At 56.7% G+C, this 17225-nt stretch overlaps 3 protein-coding genes across 6 annotated transcripts; 2 read left to right on the forward strand and 1 right to left on the reverse strand.

The window, feature by feature from the left end:
* The first annotated feature begins 425 nt into the window (after positions 1 to 425).
* Positions 426 to 5224, forward strand: SNX21 (sorting nexin family member 21). 3 transcript variants are annotated; one of them, XM_005304847.5, is made up of 5 exons: positions 426 to 568; positions 1034 to 1219; positions 2015 to 2263; positions 2881 to 3038; positions 3511 to 5224. In XM_005304847.5, the coding sequence occupies exons 1-5, from the start codon at positions 511 to 513 to the stop codon at positions 4180 to 4182; spliced, it is 1323 nt and encodes a 440-aa protein (XP_005304904.2). In that variant the 5' UTR covers positions 426 to 510; the 3' UTR covers positions 4183 to 5224. The 3 variants fall into 3 exon arrangements, with proteins under 3 accessions (XP_005304904.2, XP_023964646.1, XP_008170374.2); XM_024108878.3 differs by having other exon boundaries at positions 428 to 568; positions 2015 to 2308; XM_008172152.4 differs by lacking the exon at positions 426 to 568 and having other exon boundaries at positions 971 to 1219; positions 2015 to 2308.
* ACOT8 (acyl-CoA thioesterase 8) lies at positions 5114 to 11177 on the reverse strand. The gene is made up of 6 exons (XM_005304933.4): positions 10966 to 11177; positions 10474 to 10610; positions 7903 to 8128; positions 7418 to 7575; positions 5573 to 5764; positions 5114 to 5497 (listed from the first exon to the last, which is right to left on the reverse strand). The coding sequence occupies exons 1-6, from the start codon at positions 11139 to 11141 to the stop codon at positions 5379 to 5381; spliced, it is 1008 nt and encodes a 335-aa protein (XP_005304990.2). The 5' UTR covers positions 11142 to 11177; the 3' UTR covers positions 5114 to 5378.
* A 246-nt stretch (positions 11178 to 11423) lies between these two features.
* Positions 11424 to 17012, forward strand: ZSWIM3 (zinc finger SWIM-type containing 3). 2 transcript variants are annotated; one of them, XM_005304846.5, is made up of 2 exons: positions 11424 to 12187; positions 14155 to 17012. In XM_005304846.5, exons 1-2 carry the CDS (start codon positions 12033 to 12035, stop codon positions 16178 to 16180), a joined length of 2181 nt encoding a protein of 726 aa, XP_005304903.2. In that variant the 5' UTR covers positions 11424 to 12032; the 3' UTR covers positions 16181 to 17012. The 2 variants fall into 2 exon arrangements, with proteins under 2 accessions (XP_005304903.2, XP_042698500.2); XM_042842566.2 differs by having other exon boundaries at positions 11450 to 11562.
* Positions 17013 to 17225: the final 213 nt, after the last annotated feature.

Below are 17225 nucleotides of genomic sequence, written 5' to 3' on the forward strand. Positions count from 1 at the left end.
GGTTCCTGGGGGAGGGCACAGAGCTTCCCCCTGATGTAAATCAACCTGCGTCTGACATGGAACCTGGGCTTGATCCCTGCCGGGTTAGTGTAGCCGGGGCCAGTTTGCGCTGTCTCATTGCCTAGGGCCCCGCCCTGCTAAGGGCAGAGAAGGGCACGGCCTCCTTGTGGGAGGGAAAAGTGGCTCCACGACCTCTCAAACCAGCAGTGGTTCTCAGGCTTTAGGGTAGATGCTGCCTCAGGGCTGAGCCGCTGAAGCCAGAGCCCATAGCCCGAGGAGGCAGGAGTGGGGACAGAGCCCGGGGGCGCACTGGGCCCAGCTCCGACTGATGGGAGCAGCTGGTCTGGGCTCCCTCGGATATTAATAGACATTCCTAAGAAAAGCTGCGAGGAGGGAGCGGGCGCCTCTCTCTAAATAAGGAAGGGAAGCAGCCGGGCCCCGGCGGGAGCTGGGAAGGATGCCCAGGCTGTGGGAGACGCAGAGCCCTGGGGAGCCAGCAGCTTCTCACCCATGCCAGGGACAGGACCCAGGGGGCTCCTGAAGGCCTGTGAGCCCCAGGAATGGGGGGGTGAGTGTGGCCCCAGGACAGTATGTCTGCCTGACCCCTAGGCACTTGCCCTCACACTGCCAGCTGCTCATGCCAAGTACTGAAACATTCATGTCCCTGTGGGGAGAGTGGGGGGGGGGTGTCCCAGGGCTGAGACCCCGGTGTGTGGAGCTCCCTGAGATAAACCCACCCTGGGGGGCTACAGACCAGCTGGGCTGGTTCTGATTTGGTGCTGTGCGCTCAGGGATACTTTGATCCGGGTTAGGAGTATGTGTAGAGAGCCCCTGGGGCTGGATCCAGATCTTGGGCATGGAGCATTGAATCCACACACTGGGTTCGATCTGGATTGACTCTGGATTCGCTGGGTGGTCGGGGCCGGGGAGGAGAAGGCTGTTGCGGTTGGGTGCTCTGCGCACGGGGTTCCGGGACATCCGGAGTGGGAGAGAGGGATGGATCCGGATTGGTTGGGTGCTGCTGTGTGTTCAGGATTAACTCCGGATTGGGCGGCGGAGGCGGATCTAGACGAGGCACCGCGCACAGAAGGAGCCCGGTCGGGATCAGCCAGCCCGGGCTGGGCAGGATCCGGGTTCCCGGGCGGAGGCGGAGCTGCGCAGGGAGGCTCCAAGGAGGAGCCGCGGCCGAGCGGCCATCGCAGCCTGGACCGCGGCCCCGGTGAGCAGCTCGGGGGGCCGGGGAGCGGCTCCGGGATAGTGCGGCCCGGCCGGCCCTGCGCTCCCGCGGGCAGCCCGGCCCTACTGACCCCCAGCCCCCGCCCCACTGACCCCCAGCCGCCGCCCCCGCCCCACTAACCCCCAACCGCCGCCCCCGCCCCACTGACCCCCAGCCGCCGCCCCCGCCCCACTGACCCCCAGCCACCGCCCCCTTCCCATTGACCCCCAACCGCCGCCACCCCACTGACCTCCTGCCCCATTAACCCCCTAGTTGCCTCTGCCGTCTCTGATTGACCCCTGCCCCCTCCCCATTGGCCCCCGCTCCCTCCATGGGGCACTGAGCTCGCTGCCCCCGCAGCCTGGCAGCTCGTGGCGGGTGCCAGGCAAGCAGAGGGGGCAGCGACCCCGCTGGGGCTGGGGGCAGGCTCGGTGCCGCAGGGAGTGTCTGTGTCCTGGGGCCTCGTTTCCCTGCAAGTTTGTAGCGAAAACCACAAAGCCCTTGGAGCGGCTGAGTGGGAAGCTCCTGACTGCCCCTGTCCCCCTCCCGAACCCTGGCCTCAGCCTTGGCCCTACCCCCCCCCCCCATCGCTCAGCCTGTGCCCCCTCCTCTGGGGTCTCCCTGGACTGTGGCAGGTGCCCCCAGCTCTGACTGCTCACCCTGGTCTCAGCATCTAAAGCGCTATTTCCCTTCTCCCTGCCCGCCTCTGGGTGCAAGCGCCTGCTCCCACGCAGCGCCTGCTCGCTGGGCAAAACCAGGTTCATTGCCCCCCTTCCTGACCAGCCTCTCCTCCTGCAGCTGCTGAGCTGAGCCCGATGGCCTTCCGCTTCATGCACCGCCTGCGGCACGCCCTGGCTGGAGAGGGTGACCTGGAGGGACAGGGTGGAGGCGGCTCAGAGGTGGAGGAATTCCCGGAGAGCTCCGAACTGGAGGATGACACTGACGGGCTGTCCACGCGGCTCAGCGGCACCCTGAGCTTCACCAGTAACGAGGAGGAGGAGGAGGCAGAGAATGAGGAGGCCGCTAGCCAGGAGCTGGGGGATCTGGGTGAGCTGGGGCTGCCCAAGAACCCTGGAGCCATGGAGAATGGAGGCAGGTGCCGGGTCCCCCGTTTACTAGGGTCTGGGGTGGGGGTGCTGGCCCAGCCAAGATCCTTTTCTGCTGGGGTGGGGATGGAGGCTCTTTTATTCCAGTGGTGCTTGTGAGGCCCAGCCACGGCCCCCTGGTGCTAGGTGCTGTACAAACCCAGGGCAAAGGCAGCCCCAAGGAGCTTCCAGTCTGAGTGCAAGAGGAGACAGCAGCCGGCGGGGGAGCACAAGGAACCAATGAGACAATCCAGGCCAGCCTGATGGGCAGTGGGCTCAGGTTGGTTGTGGGCCTCACAGCAATGCACCTGGGAAGGAGGAAGGGAGGGGCTGCTCTGAAGGGTGAGGGCAGCATGGGAGAAAGCACCAATGTGACACGTATGTGATGTGGGTTGGCATGAGGGGCCAGGGCCAATGGACTGCACGCGCCTGCACCAAACAGGGAGCCCTGCACTCCCCAGGCCTCTCTCTGCAGGAGGAGAGCCTGGCCCACTGGAGGCGAGTTCTCTCCCTCCCTTAAGCAATGTGGCTGGCCTGCGCCGGCCTGCGCGGTGAGTGCTTGGCTTGTCTCCGGCGCAGATCCGAGCCCCGCTCCAGCTGAGCGCCAGGGCAGTAACCTCCTGACACGCCAGCTCCAGGACTTCTGGAGGAGATCGCGCAGCAGCGTCGTTCCCCAGCGGCTGCTCTTCGAGGTCACCAGCACCAGCGTGGTCAGTGAGCGCTCCTCCAAATATGTGGTGAGTGACATCTCCCGGGGGCCAGGCTGGGACTCTGGAGGGGCTGATGGGGTACAGGCTGCTCAATCCTGCGGGGTGCTGGATGCTTCCCGCTCCTCCCGCAAAGGGAGAAGTGCTGGGGTCCCAAGCCCCTTGGGAGTGTGCTGCCCTGGGGGCGGAGAGGGAGGGAGGGCGACCGGGGGGGCTGGAGCTGATTCTTGTCTCTGTCTCTCCTTGTGCTGCTCCGATGGCGCTGGTGGCTCAGACGAGCCTCAGGTAAGTATTGATGCTGTTCCCCAGCCTGCCCCCCTCCCCCTGCTTCTGCCCACCCTCCCCTGCCCCCCAGGCAGTGGGTCTCTGCTGCCTGTCCCCTTCCCCAGCATGTGCCCACAGGTGCGATCGGTTCGCTGAGCTGCTGTCCCCAGCATTCCCCTCCCTCGGGCCGAGTCCCGGGCAGACCCTGTGCACCCTCACCGCTCTGCTCCCCCCACAGCTCTACACCATCTACCTGATCCGCTCCGGCCAGTTCGACAAGGCCCCTGCTGCCATTGCCCGGCGCTACTCGGACTTTGAGAGACTGAACCGGCGCCTGCGCCACCAGTTCGGCTGCGACATGGCGGGCGTCTCCTTCCCCAGGAAGAGGCTGCGCAGGAACTTCACGGCAGAAACCATTGCCAAGCGGAGCCGGGCCTTTGAGCAGTTCCTGTCCCACCTGTACTCCATCGCCGAGATCCGCCGCTCCTCCGACTTCCTGGAGTTCTTCTTCCTGCGCGACCTGCAGGCAGCGCAGCGCCTCACCTGCACCGGCATGTACGGCGAGGCCCTGGCCACCTGGAGCAACGCCTACCGGCTCCAGGACAAGCTGGGCGTCTACAGCTCGGGCCGCTTCCTCCTCACTCTGGCTGGCCTGGTGGTTTGCCACCAGGAGCTGGATGAGCCGAGTGAGGCTCATCACTACTGCGAGCGGGCGCTGGTGCTCCTGGAGGCCCAACACAGCCACCCCTTGCTGGAGCCCTTCCTTCAGGCCCACATCCACCTGTCCTGGAAGGTGGGGAAAGACAAGCGCCAGTCGGAGGCCAGGCTGCAGGGGCTGCAAGGAACGGGGGTGGCTCTGCAGCAGCAGCCCACCCTGAAGGAGTTCTTGATCAAGGAGGCTTTGGACTGAGTGCCCAGACCCCCAGCACTGGGGCTGTGTGGGGACTGAGCAGCGTGGGTCTCAAGGAAGGAGGCTGCATTGTGCATTGGGACTGGAAGAGCAGCAGGGATGGGGTGTGTCTTGAGCCTAGGCCTAGAGGGAGAGCTGCAGGTCGGGCTAAGTGTGCAGTGGCAGGGCTGTGTCTGGAAGGCGCAGCGGGGAGAGCGGGACGCTGGTGGTGGGGTGGGGTCCTGCACTGGCCCAGCACCTGCCTGTCCTGGGAGCTGGTCTCTGTACTGCTGACCTGTTCTCTTGGCAACGGCTCGACTCCCGGGGCTGGGCACGCAGCCTCCCTCGTGCCAGGCCGACTCCCCGCAGCCCTTAGGGGAGGGAGCCGCTGGAACTCGCCAGGCCAGCCTGATACCGTACTAAAGGGATTCGCTGGCTCCAGGCAGAGTCTGGGGCTCTCGTTGGGAACTTCTAACAATACTTGAAGACTTGGTAGGAAAAGGGGCCGAGACCCCCCAGAGCGGGTTCAGATTAGCCCTCCCCGGCCCCACTGCAAGGAGGCAGCTCTCCAGCCTGGCCCAGGGCAACAGTGGGGGCTGGGAGGAGAGATCCCCAGGGTGCCCCCCCCCCCCCGTGCCTTGCACTTTGGCTGAGACGTGAAGACACCCAGTCTCTCCCCCTCCCCCTCTGCCAGGCCTTGCCGTGCTAGGCTACCGGGACTCCCCGGGGCCCCTCGTGGGCCTGCGGCTGGGGCGGGAGAACCGAGAAAGGGAAGCTGCAAGGGCTCTGGCTGCGCCAGGGAAGAAAGCTGCTGCAGAGACTCCCTGCAGCCTGAGCTCCAGCCCCTCTGGGTCTCCGCCCTCCTCCAGTCCCCCTGGGCGCCCCCTTCGGCATAGGTCATGGCCACCCCAGGGTGCGGCTGCAGGCAGAGGTATCAACGCCGTGGAGGGGCTGAGTCTCAGTGGGCCATGGAGGCTTTATTAGGGGTAGGTGGGGGAGGCTGAGGACAGCATCTGACAGGAGACTCTGTAACTAACAGTCAATAAAGCTGATATTCCCGCGGCTTGTGTGTGACTGCGTGATCCCAGCGCTCACAGGCTGTGCCGAGGCTCCCCACAGCACTGAGATCCTGCTGCCTTGAGGCTCCCAGAGCCTGCTCAAGCCCCTCTCTGCACCCCCAGAGCAGGGGGGGGATGTGCTGCTGTTGACTTGTCCAGCTACAGTTTGCTCTCAGCTGGGCTCTGCGTCACCCTGATGACTCCTTCCTGTGCGCAGGTGACAGCCAGGACTCCATCCCTGCGCCACAGCCGCCCATGCACCAGCCCTCGGCACCCACCTGCCCGGGAGAGAGAGCAGCCGTTACCCTGTGGCCCAGCAGCTCCCCAGCACCTGCAGCAGGGGGAGGACTTACCGGCCCAGGGGCTCTCACACTCGTACAGCATCCAGTGGTCAGCTCGGAAGGGGGCGTGGAACCACATGGAGTGGTCGAGGGACACCATGAACTTGACAGGATGCTGCCGGTGCGGGAGCAGAGCTGTGCCCAGGAAGGCGTAGTCGGAGATGTAGGCAGCCACGCAGCAGTGCAGCTTCATATCGCCCTCTCCTGCCAGGCAACCAGAACCACAGCCTTAGAGTTCAGAGGAGCCCTGTCGGGCCATGCTCCTCCTCGCGGAGCGGGGCCCTTGGGGACACAGCTGTGGAGCTGCTGGGGCCCAGCTCCCTGAGGAGAGTGGGCCAGGCCCCCCTCCGATGCTGCGCTATACCTGGCCGCTGAGCTGAAGAACATGGTGACTGAGCCAGCAGCTGCAAAAGGCGAGTCCCTGCTGCACCCTGAACTGTCGGCCTAGCCTGGGTTAGGGAGGCGGTGGGGATGTGCACACGTTTCTGCCCACGGGCCATCACTGGCTTGGGAGCGAGAGGTAGGAGATCACTGGCAGCTCCCCCCCCAGGACAGGGACTCAGCGGTGAGGCTGCACCCAACCCAGACACAGCGCAAGGACCGGGCCTGCCCCTCCATGCCAGGTGTGGCCAGGCAGGCTCAGCAAGGCAAGGGGGGGGGGGGGGGAATCCAAGTGTGGGTTGAGAGGGTTCTGTGGGGCAATCTGGGTGCGGGTGGCTCAGTGCGGGATCTGGATGCACAGGGGCTTGTTGAGGGGCTTTGAATGCAATGGGACTCTGCAGGGGGGGTCCAGGTGAAGGTAGTTAGGGCTCAGCGGGGGAAGGGGGGGTCTGGATGTAGGGGTGATAGAGCTGAGCAGTGGGGGGTCCAGGTGAAGGTAGTTAGGGCTCAGCGGGGGAAGGGGGGGTCTGGATGTAGGGGTGATAGAGCTGAGCAGTGGGGGGTCCAGGTGCTGGGGGTGTGGGGCTCTGAGTGGGGATCCAGGTGAAACTGACTGGGGCTTAGTGGGGTGGGAATCCGTGTGGCTCGTCAGGGTGGTCCAGGTGCATAAGGAGTGGGGCTCAGTGGGAGGGTCTGGCAATGAGGGGGTCTGGATGCACGGGGGTTGCGCGGATGCGTGAGTACCTCCTTGTACAGGGATCCCACCCCCTACAGCTGAGAAGCGAGGGGTGCAGGAAGCAGTGGGGGGAGTTTGTAGAGCTTCCTGCACCTGGGGGAGAAATCTGGGAGTGGGTCTGACCCGGCCCCAGATGCCCTGTAGGGGAAGAGGAAGTCCCGTCCTCCCCAGCCAGGACTAGGAGCTGAGCCCACCAGCTGGATCTTCCCTAGTCCTACCCTCTGCCCTACAGTGATTTACCTGGGCACTTGAAACATATGGCTGGGGAGAGTCACATGACCACTCTTGTGGCTTCCCTTTGCTTCCCCATCAGAAAGTCATTTTTCTGCAAGGAAACAAAGAAATCTGCAGGGAACATAAATTCTGCACCTGCGCAGTGGTGCAGAATTCCCCCAGGAGTAGGCTTCTCTGTAAAACTCTAGACCTACATCTTGGATATGTGGCCAAAGGGCTTCAGACCTCTGCCAAGGTAGCCGCAGTTACCAATTGCATTGCGGCACTTGGCCCTTAGGATGAAATCCAGGATCATTATTCCCACGTTACAAAGGGGGACACTGGCAAGTGTTGACTAGAACTTGCCCTCAGCCACAGAATGAGTCAGTGGTAGAGCTGGGCATAGGCCCCAGGAGTTCTTAGCTACCATTCCCGGCTCACCTTGCTGGGAGCCTGGAGTAGGTCATGGGGAATGCCCTGGGGGTGCATGCTGGAAGCAGTTACCTAGTCCTTGACACAGGACTTACCAATGTAGCCTCGTGCTCGAACCCAGAACAGCTGCTTGGGCTCCTGAGACAGCTGACAGAGTATCTCCGGTGGGTTCACAGGCTTGATCTCAATTGGCACCTCCTGGGCCAGAATCTTGTTGAGTCCCAGCCTGTATTTCTCCACCAAGTTGGGATCCCTTTAGAAAACAAACACAATGACACGAGTGCTAGATTCCCAGCAAGGGCTGCTGCTGTGAGGTCAGGGCTACAAGGGCAGCCCAGCTGCTTTGGCGGGGAATCCCCACATCAGCTGCAGTAGTGTCAGCTCACCGCCCCAGGACGCAGGTGCTCTGGCAGAGCTCTCAGGGAGCTCCCCATTGCCAGACAATCACAGTCGCTCTCCTCCGCTGCTGCTGGACCCCTCCCTCTGGGCTGAGTCCGCTTAGCAGGCTATGCGCTGCCTCTCCCCAACCATTCCCCAGCACAGCAAATGAGGGCAGAAACTGTCCTCTCCATTCACTCACTGCAGGTATTTCTGAATTAGCTCTTCTTGAGTCAGCAGCTCCTCCGGAGGCGGCACAGTGGGCATGGTGAACTGGTGCTGAACGGGGCTTTCCTGGGTCTGCTGGAAGGAGGCCTGGCAGATGAGGATTGGCTTCCCATGCTGAATTGCCTTCACTGAGCGAACAGAGAAGCTCTTCCCTGTGCGTGTGCGCTCCACCTGGTATAGAACCGGCACCGTGGGATCCCCTGGAACAGAGTAAGGCTGTGTGGCATGGAGCAACATCTCTGTCCTGGCTATCCAAGGGCAACCTTGAGAGAACTACCACCACATGACAACCACAGGGGAGAGGGATAGCTCAGTGGTTTGAGCCTTGGCCTGCTAAACCTAGGGTTGTGAGTTCAATCCTTGAAGGGGCCACTTAGGGATCTGGGGCAAAATCGGTACTCACTTCTGCTAGTGAAGGCAGGGGCTGGACTCTATGACCTTTCAAGGTCCCTTCCAGTTCTAGGAGATGGGATATCTTCATTTATTTATTGAATACAAGCACCTGAGCCCTGCCAGCTGCTGTCCGAAGGGGATTACATTTACAGGAGACAGGACCCTCTGCCTGGCCCCCTCATCTGCATTAAGGTCAGGATCTAATCCAGAGCTGCCCTGGAAGCTATCAGCTGATGCCTCCTCAGGTGAGTTTCCTACCCAAGGATCCCTCAGTGAGGAGTAGTTTCTATGAGGACTCTTTGCTGCCGCTTCTACAGAGGCAGCAATGTCTGCTTCAGGCTCGCAGTCCCTGGAGGGGACTAGCTTTGCTGGGTGACTAACACAGAGCAGTGCACTAATTCCCACCACCCCTGAGCTCAGGCACTTGACCCATTTTACAGCTGTGTAAAACAAGGCAGCGAAGTGCTGTGCAATATGAAATCCCAAACCCCCCACAGATAGGTGCTGTTCCTCCAGGCAGCAAAGGCCCCCAGATCTGGATGGCTCTGAAGATCATGCATCAACCTCAGCTTACTCTGCATGTACCAGCAAGAGAAGCTCCCTCACTTTACCCCAGCAACAGCTGGGCACTGCACCGTGATGGGAATATCCAGGGGACTCCACCAGCTCCTACTACAGACCAACATCCTCCCCACCACACTACAGAGACTCCGGGTGAAGTGTTGGCTGGAGCATCCTTGGCAGATTAACCAGGCAACCCTCTATTCTATGTAAATTCTTATACCGCGCTTGTCACCACAGTATCAGAGCACCTTCCAATCCTCCATTAAGTGACATGACTATTATGTCATGTGGTGGTAGTTCTCTCCTCCTCTGACCCAGGGGCGAAGTGTCTTGTTTCTGCAGCTACATACAGTAACTCCTCGCTTAATGTTGTAGTTATGTTCCTGAAAAATGTGACTTAAGCGAAACGATGTTAAGCAAATTGAATTCCTCCATAAGAATTAATGTAAATAGGGGGGTTAGGTTCCAGGGAAATTTTTTTTGCCAGACAAAATAAATATTTTTATATACACACACAGGAAGTTTTAAACAAACAACTGAATACTGTACACAGCAATGATGATTGTGAAGCTTGGGTGAGGTGGTGGAGTCAGAGGGTGGGATATTTCCCAGGGAATGCCTTACTGCTAAATGATGAACTAGCACTTGGCTGAGCCCTCAAGGGTTAACACATTGTGTTAATGTAGCCTCACACTCTACAAGGCAGCATGAATGGAGGGAGGAGATACAATAGACACATGGCAGTGGCTGCAAACATTCCCTGCGGAAACTGAACAGTGATGAAGAACCCATGTTATCCCACGGGAGCGCACCACTCCCTCCACTTTCCAAAGTGCCAGGGGGAGGGGGGCATATGTGTGAGAGACAGAGAGACACTATGTGTGTGAGAGAGAGACATGCATTGCCCCTTGAAGTACGGTGACCTCACTGTAAGTACATTGCCCTTTTAAGGAGATCAGCAAGTTGAGACAGCAGCTGCTGACAGCAAGCTCCCTCCCTCTTGAGCCCTGTTGTGTCCTCCCTCCCCCCTGCTCTGTGGAGATGGGGTACAGGAGCAGCAGGAGGGTGACACCCTGACATCAGCACCCTTCTCCCCCTGCTGCACAGCAAGCAGGAGGCTCCCAGGAGCCACTCCAAGGCAGAGGGCAGGAGCAGCACATGGCAGTAGGAGGAGGGACAGTGGGGGGAGGCCCAGCAAGTGATAGCCTGCTGGATGGCTGCCGCACAGGGTACTTAGGGGAGCTGATAGGGGGGCTGCCTGCCCACCGTGGTTCCAAGCCCCCACCACTAGCTCCAATGGGCTGCTCTTCCTGCAAGCAGTGGACAAAGCAGTGGCTGCCAAGTTATATGGGAGCATTGCACAACTTTAAATGAGCATGTTCTCTAATTGATCAGCGACAAGGAAACAACCTTAACCAGGACGACGTTAAGTGAGGAGTTACTGTATCCCACTCCATGCACGTCGCTCTTTGTGCTATGATAGCACAGTCAAGATCAAAGAAATGCCCCTTGGACCTGGGCCAGCACCAGCCCCCCCTCCAAACCACCCTCCTGCGGGGGGCGGGGGATTTCCTGACCTTGTGTTTACCTGCTCGCACAAAGTAACAGTGCAGGGAGTGCGCATGGACGTCCTCACTCACGGCCTTGGCAGCTGCCACCAGAGCCTGCCCCACTATCTGCCCGCCAAACAGCCTCCGGGTGACAGGGACCCAGTAGTGCCTCCCTCTGCAGGAAGAGGAAGGAGGCAGAGATCAGTCCGGGGGGCACTGGGACCACGGCATGACTCTGGCTTGGGGCTTCGCGGAGCGTCTCTCAGTGCCGGGGTCACTGACCTGCCGTCCACCCGGGGCGGGCGGGGGCGCGGGGATCCCCCCCACCCCCCGCTAACGAGCTTGTGCAAAGCGCAGCTCGACGCGAGCTCGGCGGGCGGGAGCCCCGGGGGAGACGCCGAACGGCGCCCCCGCTCCCCATGGCCCTGCCCCGGCAGCAGTGCGGCCTGCGCCCGGCCGGGGGCCCCGATCCCGCGGAGCTGCGGGGGGAGCCGGGCCCGGGGGCAGCGGGGAGCGGGGCCGCCCGGCACCTGAACAGATCCAGGTCCAGGGGCTCCAGGCTGAGGACGCTGGTGACCAGGACGCTGCGCAGGTCGCCGGGGGGCGCCGGCTGCTCCCCCTCGGGCAGGTCCCCGCTCCCGGGAGACTCGGCTCCCGCCCCCGCCGCTGGAACCCGCAACCCGCCGGCGCTCGTGGAGGCCGCCATCTTCTTTAGTCACGTGACGCACAGTCCACCAGTAATGGCCTCGCTACAAACCGGAAACGACCTCTAAGGCGGGCTACTAGAGGCTTTAACATTAACACACCCGCTGATTGGCTGTAGGTCCTGCCCATCATCCTGTACATCCGGTATCTTCTTGAAGAAGCAGGAAGTACCCGCCTAAGAGATGAGGGCGGGACGTGCGATCTGATTGGACTGATCAATTGTCCGTCACTAGTCACTTGATTCCCAACGTGTGTGTTGATTGGTGAGGCTGCTGTCAGTCCAGGATCATAGCCTCTGATTGGCCAATTAGCTGAGGAGGGCGGTGGCTGTGGCTGGGTTAATATGAGCTGAGCTGGCTCACGGACCGTCTCCATCTTCATCATCAGCCGTAGAGGCAGGTGGGGTTGGTCCCGTGCCCAGGGTGAGCCAGAGGCAGGAGCCCCAGTGGGGGGAGGAAGTAGAGGGGCCAATCTGCCTTCCCAGCCCTGGGCTGGTTCCAGGCAGGGGGGAGCAGGGCTGGTTGAACTGCAGTTGGCCTGGGGCCTGCCCTGGGAGCGGGTCTCCGAGGAGGAGCCCAGTGAAGGTGCTGCTGGGGTGGCAGGGGGAGCAGAAAGGGTTAAGTTCTGTTACAACTTGGGATGCCCTGTAAAGCTGGGGAAAAGATGGGGGTGGCTACTGGGGCCAAGTAGAAACCCAGGAATCTGCGATGGGGTTACAAAGGGCCTGGTTCTGAGACACGCAGGACGTTGCCTATAGAAGTTGAGGTGTGTGGAATGCTGTGCCACGAAGCTGGAGTTCTTCTATCCAAGTCGCATTCCAGCTCTAAACTCAGGGTGAGGCTCCAGAGAGCCTAGAAGTGGCAGTAGAGCACATGCAGGGGACTGAGTAGCCATGGAAGTTGGCTCATGCTTTAGAAACTATGATGACTTCAAGGAGTGTTTCAACACTTATAAGAAAGAGAACAAGTGCCACTATGGCTTAAAGAACTGCGTCTCTGTCCGCTTTTACAACCGGAAACATGGGACCAGCATCCGCGAGGACATCACGTAAGGCTGCTTGCGCTCTGGGGTGGGAGGGAAGAGGGCCTCAGGCACTTATGAAAATACTCTCCTGTTTCCTGAGGTACAACCAAGATCCTTCCTGACCACTTGTGGTCATTAAAGATCCTGGCCTTCTACCAGGGATAGGATATTAACCTTGGTGCCCGGCCAAGTCCCAGCATGGAGTCAGTCTGTGCTGCCTAACTAAATAGCTTCTGCAGTCTACATTGGAAATGGGGTTCTTTTCACTTTGTGTCTGAAACTGCCATGCAATGTTGCCATATGTAGTTAAATAGCTGCCTTGGTCCATCCCAGAGGTGGGTGTGCTTCACTGGGGAAGAAGTGGGTCCTTTGAGAGGTGTTTTGGGATAATGACAATACCAAACTGTTCTCTAGTGCTTATTAGTAGATCTCAACATGCTTTACAAAGGAGGTCAATGTCACTATCCCTGTTTTATAGAATGGGAAACTGAGGCACTGATCAAGAAGATATCCTACCCAAGGGTCAACCAGCAGGGGGGAGGGATAGCTCATGGTTTGAGCATTGGCCTGCTAAATCCAGGGTTGTGAGTTCAATCCTTGAGGGGGCCACTTAGGGATCTGGGGCAAAAATTGGTCCTGCTGTGAAGGCAGGGGACTGGACTTGACTTGATGACCTTTCAAGGTCCCTTCCAGTTCTATGAGTTAGGTATATCTCCATATTAAAAAAGCAGGCTATTGATAGAACCAAAAATGGAACCCAGGTCTCCTGAGTCCTAGTCGGTGCTCTAGCCACTAGGCATGAGAGTTATTTGTACCTCTTTGAAGTGATCAGTTGTGGCGGTCTCACTTCCTACTTAAAAATCATGGGCCAGACTTTCAAGTCAGATGGGTACGTTTGTGCGTGCCTAACTTAGATGCAAATACCTGGTATGCAGGCACTCATTGGGTATGTGTCACACTTGCCAGTTTCAAACTCATCCTGTTTGAGTCCATATTAATTTCACATCTTCACCTTTTACTAATGGCTAGTACCCATCTTCTCCCATAATGTACTCTCTCACTTTCCCCTTAGCTCCTCTGGTGGTAGTCCCTCATTTTGCATTTTTGTTGTTCATAATTCTTTCCCTGCTGCCTGAACTGACTGTTTATTAGTTTGAGGCCCTCTCCTTCCCCTGCCTACCTTTCATTTCCAGGACAGGTTTTTTAACCTTGATCGGTGAGCTGATGACTTGAGACCATACTTGCGAACTTTTATTTCTTGCAATATTCTTTTTCCAAGGAACTGTCTGTTGTGTGCCTTAATTAGTGTCTATTAGCATTCCGCAGTCACCTTCACACTAATGGATTTTAGTATTGCCTTCCATTGCACCTTACTTAAGATCTGATTATGCAGGTCTTACTTATTTGAGCAGCCCTATTGAAGTAATGGGCCCAACATGTGAGTAAAAGGCTGAAGGATCAGACTCCAGTTTTTTAATTCCTCCAAACTTGCATTCTTTAAACATAAATTCCTGGTGCATGATAGGAAATGCTTCCTTACTATGTTGAACTAAAGTAACTTGTCATCTGCTCCTCTTGATGCAGAAGACCGCTGTAGGAGTGATTTGGGCTGCAAAGGAATAGTATAATAGCAAATAAAATGTCCTGAAGTGATCGTGTCAGTGATATGCTTTGACCTTGCCACCTCTGAGGACTGGGAGGGTCTGAGACCAATTGCAGAGGCTTTGTCAGAGATGGAGATTTCAGTCCAACCTGACAGTGATCAAACATAAGTATCACGTTAGCCTCTTCTCTCTTGACTTGTGTGTAGAACATTTGCCATATTTGGTGAAATCTTTTCATCCTAACATCTCCTATTATGATGGTATGTGCTTGTCATGCAGTCCTTGGCTACAGTGTTGGCATGTCAGAGAGGGAGATGGCTCTTCACCAGTCCTGTTTGATCAGACTACATCCTGTTCCTTGTTAACTGTCTCTCTCCACTTCCCCAGGTTCATCCAGGTGAAGTTTGGCTGTGTGCGGACACGGGAATACAGTAAGAAGAGGAAACCACAGCCCAGCTTGTGCCCAGCTTTTTTTGTCCTGCAGTATAACGAGGAAATAGACCGGCTGGTGATTACTGAACTGAACAGTAATCACATCCATGTAGACCCGGGGGGAACGTCCTTGGCCCGTACTAGCTCTTCTCTAGTGACGAGAACCACACCCAAAACTGCAAGTTGCATGGCAGATGGCAGCAGCCCTGCAACAAAACTGCGTAGACAACAATCAAGAGAGGCAGAAGCCACTGTAACAGTCAGTGAGGAGTGTGTGATGGCTGACATGACTTTGAATGGATCACCTGCTCCACTCAACAAGGTTGCTGTGCAACCTGAGGCAGTGAAGGAAAGTGTCTCAACTTCAGCTTTAGTCAGAATTGCGGAGGTCATGAAAAACTTCCTGAGGGTGGACATGGGCTCATTGGCCTCTATTAGTGTGGGCAGCAACCAGGACCTAGACAGACTGAACTTCCAGACCAGCAAGATGAGGAGCCTGTTTGTCAAGTTCCCTGAGAGCCTGTTGCTGCACAGGGTGCAGAGTGAGAGAGGGCATGTACTTTATGCCTTCCTCGTGGAGAGTAAGGACCGAGTAGGGAAGATGGTGCACTTTGCTGTCCTGAAGGAGGACACTGGTGAGAATGTAAGCAAAATGCTGACTGTCTTCAAAGAGTTCAATCCTGAGTGGCAGAAGGTCAAGGTGGTCTTTGTGGACATGTCTTTCCTTCACAAAGCCACCATGCAGGAGCTCTTCCCCTCAACCCAGGTGCTTCTCTCTGTCTACCACACTGTCCGATTCCTTGAGAAGACAGTAAAGGAAACGGTGGCCACTGTTTCCTTCAAGCATAAACTGAAGTTGGCTTTGAGGGAGGTGGTTTTTTCCACCTCCAATGCAAATCTAGACATCTTGTCTCAGCTGGTAAAGCGCTTGGTGGACAAAGAGTTGTACGACTATCTTCAGGCCAACTGGTTCTCCTGTGAGATGCTGTGGTACATGCATGCAAAGAAGGGTCTCCATTCCTGCAGCACCTATGTAGACAGTCTGGATCTCATCACTCATAAAATATCCAGTCTCTTCAACAAGCAGCTGTCTCTGGAGACCAGCATCCTTCACTTTGTTGAATATGCCGATTGCTTCAATACCAAAGGTCTGGAAAACCTGAATCAGGGTTTCTCAAGTGTTGAAGAGGAGAATCAGAGCAAACATGTGGAAAAGCCTAAGGTGCGTACCCGTGCCTCCATGAAGCGTACCACTGTTGCTGCCTCACAGCCCCAAAACAAATGTCCTGAACTGCCCAATCAACTTGCCAAACAGAAACCTGCAAATCCCCCAGGCACCATGTTGGCAGCAATCAGAGAGAGTTGCACAGACCTAGGCTACCAGCTGTGTCTGAATGAGTGGGAGGTGGTGCAGAAGTCAACTCAGCTCATTAATGTCATGAAAGACAATATTGTGGTTCAGCTGCTAGAAGACACACACCAGGTCAGCAAAGACTGCAAGAGCTGCAGCTGTTACTTCCACTGCCGGTACCAGCTCCCCTGCAGGCACATCCTGTCTGTGCTGCATGCCAACAAGAAGGCTGTGGAGGAAGCTATGGTTTGCAAGCGTTGGCAGAAGAAGTACCAGCACCTTTCAGTCTTAGGAGATAACCTCCTAGATGATATTGGGCCCTCAATGGGTAACCAACCAGCAGCAGCAGAAGAAAGATATGACAAAATCCAGTCCCTCAGCAAGGAACTTGCTAATCTCCTGATGCAGTGTGATGGGGAGGAGCTAGAGGAGCGCAGCTCCACACTTAAAATGATTGTGGACATCTGGGCTAAATCCTCAGAGCCAGTGGAGGAGGCTGGGAAATGCTCTACCTTCAGAAATGTGGGGGACTTGCCATTTCTTTGGGTAAAGCAGGAGGAAATAGAAATGGAGGATGCAGGTGCAACCTCTGAAAGATCACTGACAGGTACCAACATGTTCCTGATTTGAAATGCCAGAGGTTCTGTAGTCAAACTTGGAGATTCGACAAGCTATTAATGGGAGCTGATGGTTTAATCCTCTCCCAGCCTCTTATGGTTCTCTCCCCATTCCCAGTCCCAGGAGACTCAGGGTTAACTGTTAACTTCCAAGACTGTTTTGATGATCTCAGTAATAAACTTGAGACTTTCCTGTGTGCTCATGTGTCTTCTCAGACTAGCCATGTTGTGGGGTGGGTTTTTGTTGTTTTTTTGGGGGGTAAGAGATTATAGGTGGTTAGAATATGGCAATTCCCACTTGCCAAGTACATGCTAGGTGCCTGTGTGAGAACCTCAGGGCTGCTGCTATCAGGCCAGTAATGCTCCCTGTGGGATGATCTCCTTAGCCCAGTCATCTGCCACAGAGGCCTGAAAACTCAGCTGAACCTGGTATAGAGGCTTTACACTCAAAACCTGGTTATAGTGATGAAGTTTCCTAACTCACTACTTTGGTTTCTGAAAACTAATTCTTGGTTTTTAAATTTGGAGTGAACTTGTTCTCATTGCTTGCTGTGGTAAGACTTTAAAAAAAAAAAAAAGTATTTGGCTTTGAACAGGCAGAGAGATGCAAGTCCAGCTGCCTTCCTCCCTACATTCTCTGTTGTGCACTATTTAAGGGCTGTGCCCTGCTCTCCTCTAAGTAGCAGCTGGAAGAAAGTGCAATAATGCGTTTATGGTTTGTACGTTGCTGTTTGTGCTGAGACCACTGCTAGCAGTGGTCAGTTTGCTGCTTTGTATTTAGACCAAATTAATTGTTAAAATATGGTTCTGACTTTGTTTTGTCATTAAATTTGTTTTCCATTTTGTCTTGGGCCATAGCCTGTCCTTCATGCTTGGCTTAAACTGCTTCTTTTGCTTATAGTCCCATAGTGGTTTCTAACCAAAAGCATGTGAAGTATTGCTGAGGCAGCTGTCCTCTGCAGTCTTTGAACTTCAGCCCTACAAACATGAAATATGTGCCTTCCTCAATTGTATTCAATGTGGAAGTGTCCTAAGGGGAAGTGGTTTGGGAGCTCTGA

The sequence above is a fragment of the Chrysemys picta genome, chromosome 13 (assembly GCF_011386835.1).
Source record: "Chrysemys picta bellii isolate R12L10 chromosome 13, ASM1138683v2, whole genome shotgun sequence".
Classification (NCBI taxonomy): domain Eukaryota; kingdom Metazoa; phylum Chordata; order Testudines; family Emydidae; genus Chrysemys; species Chrysemys picta.

Coding starts and splice junctions, on each gene's coding strand:
- SNX21 (XM_024108878.3), top strand. CDS start 511: ATGCCAGGGACAGGACCCAGGGGGCTCCTGAAGGCCTGTGAGCCCCAG. Junction 1,220..2,014: donor CAGCCTGGACCGCGGCCCCG/GTGAGCAGCTCG, acceptor CTCCTCCTGCAG/CTGCTGAGCTGAGCCCGATG. Junction 3,039..3,510: donor AGCGCTCCTCCAAATATGTG/GTGAGTGACATC, acceptor CTCCCCCCACAG/CTCTACACCATCTACCTGAT.
- ACOT8 (XM_005304933.4), bottom strand. CDS start 11,141: ATGGCGGCCTCCACGAGCGCCGGCGGGTTGCGGGTTCCAGCGGCGGGG. Junction 8,129..10,473: donor CTGTTACTTTGTGCGAGCAG/GTAAACACAAGG, acceptor ACTCTGTTCCAG/GGGATCCCACGGTGCCGGTT. Junction 5,765..7,417: donor TCGAGCACGAGGCTACATTG/GTAAGTCCTGTG, acceptor GTTGCCTGGCAG/GAGAGGGCGATATGAAGCTG.
- ZSWIM3 (XM_005304846.5), top strand. CDS start 12,033: ATGGAAGTTGGCTCATGCTTTAGAAACTATGATGACTTCAAGGAGTGT. Junction 12,188..14,154: donor AGCATCCGCGAGGACATCAC/GTAAGGCTGCTT, acceptor CCACTTCCCCAG/GTTCATCCAGGTGAAGTTTG.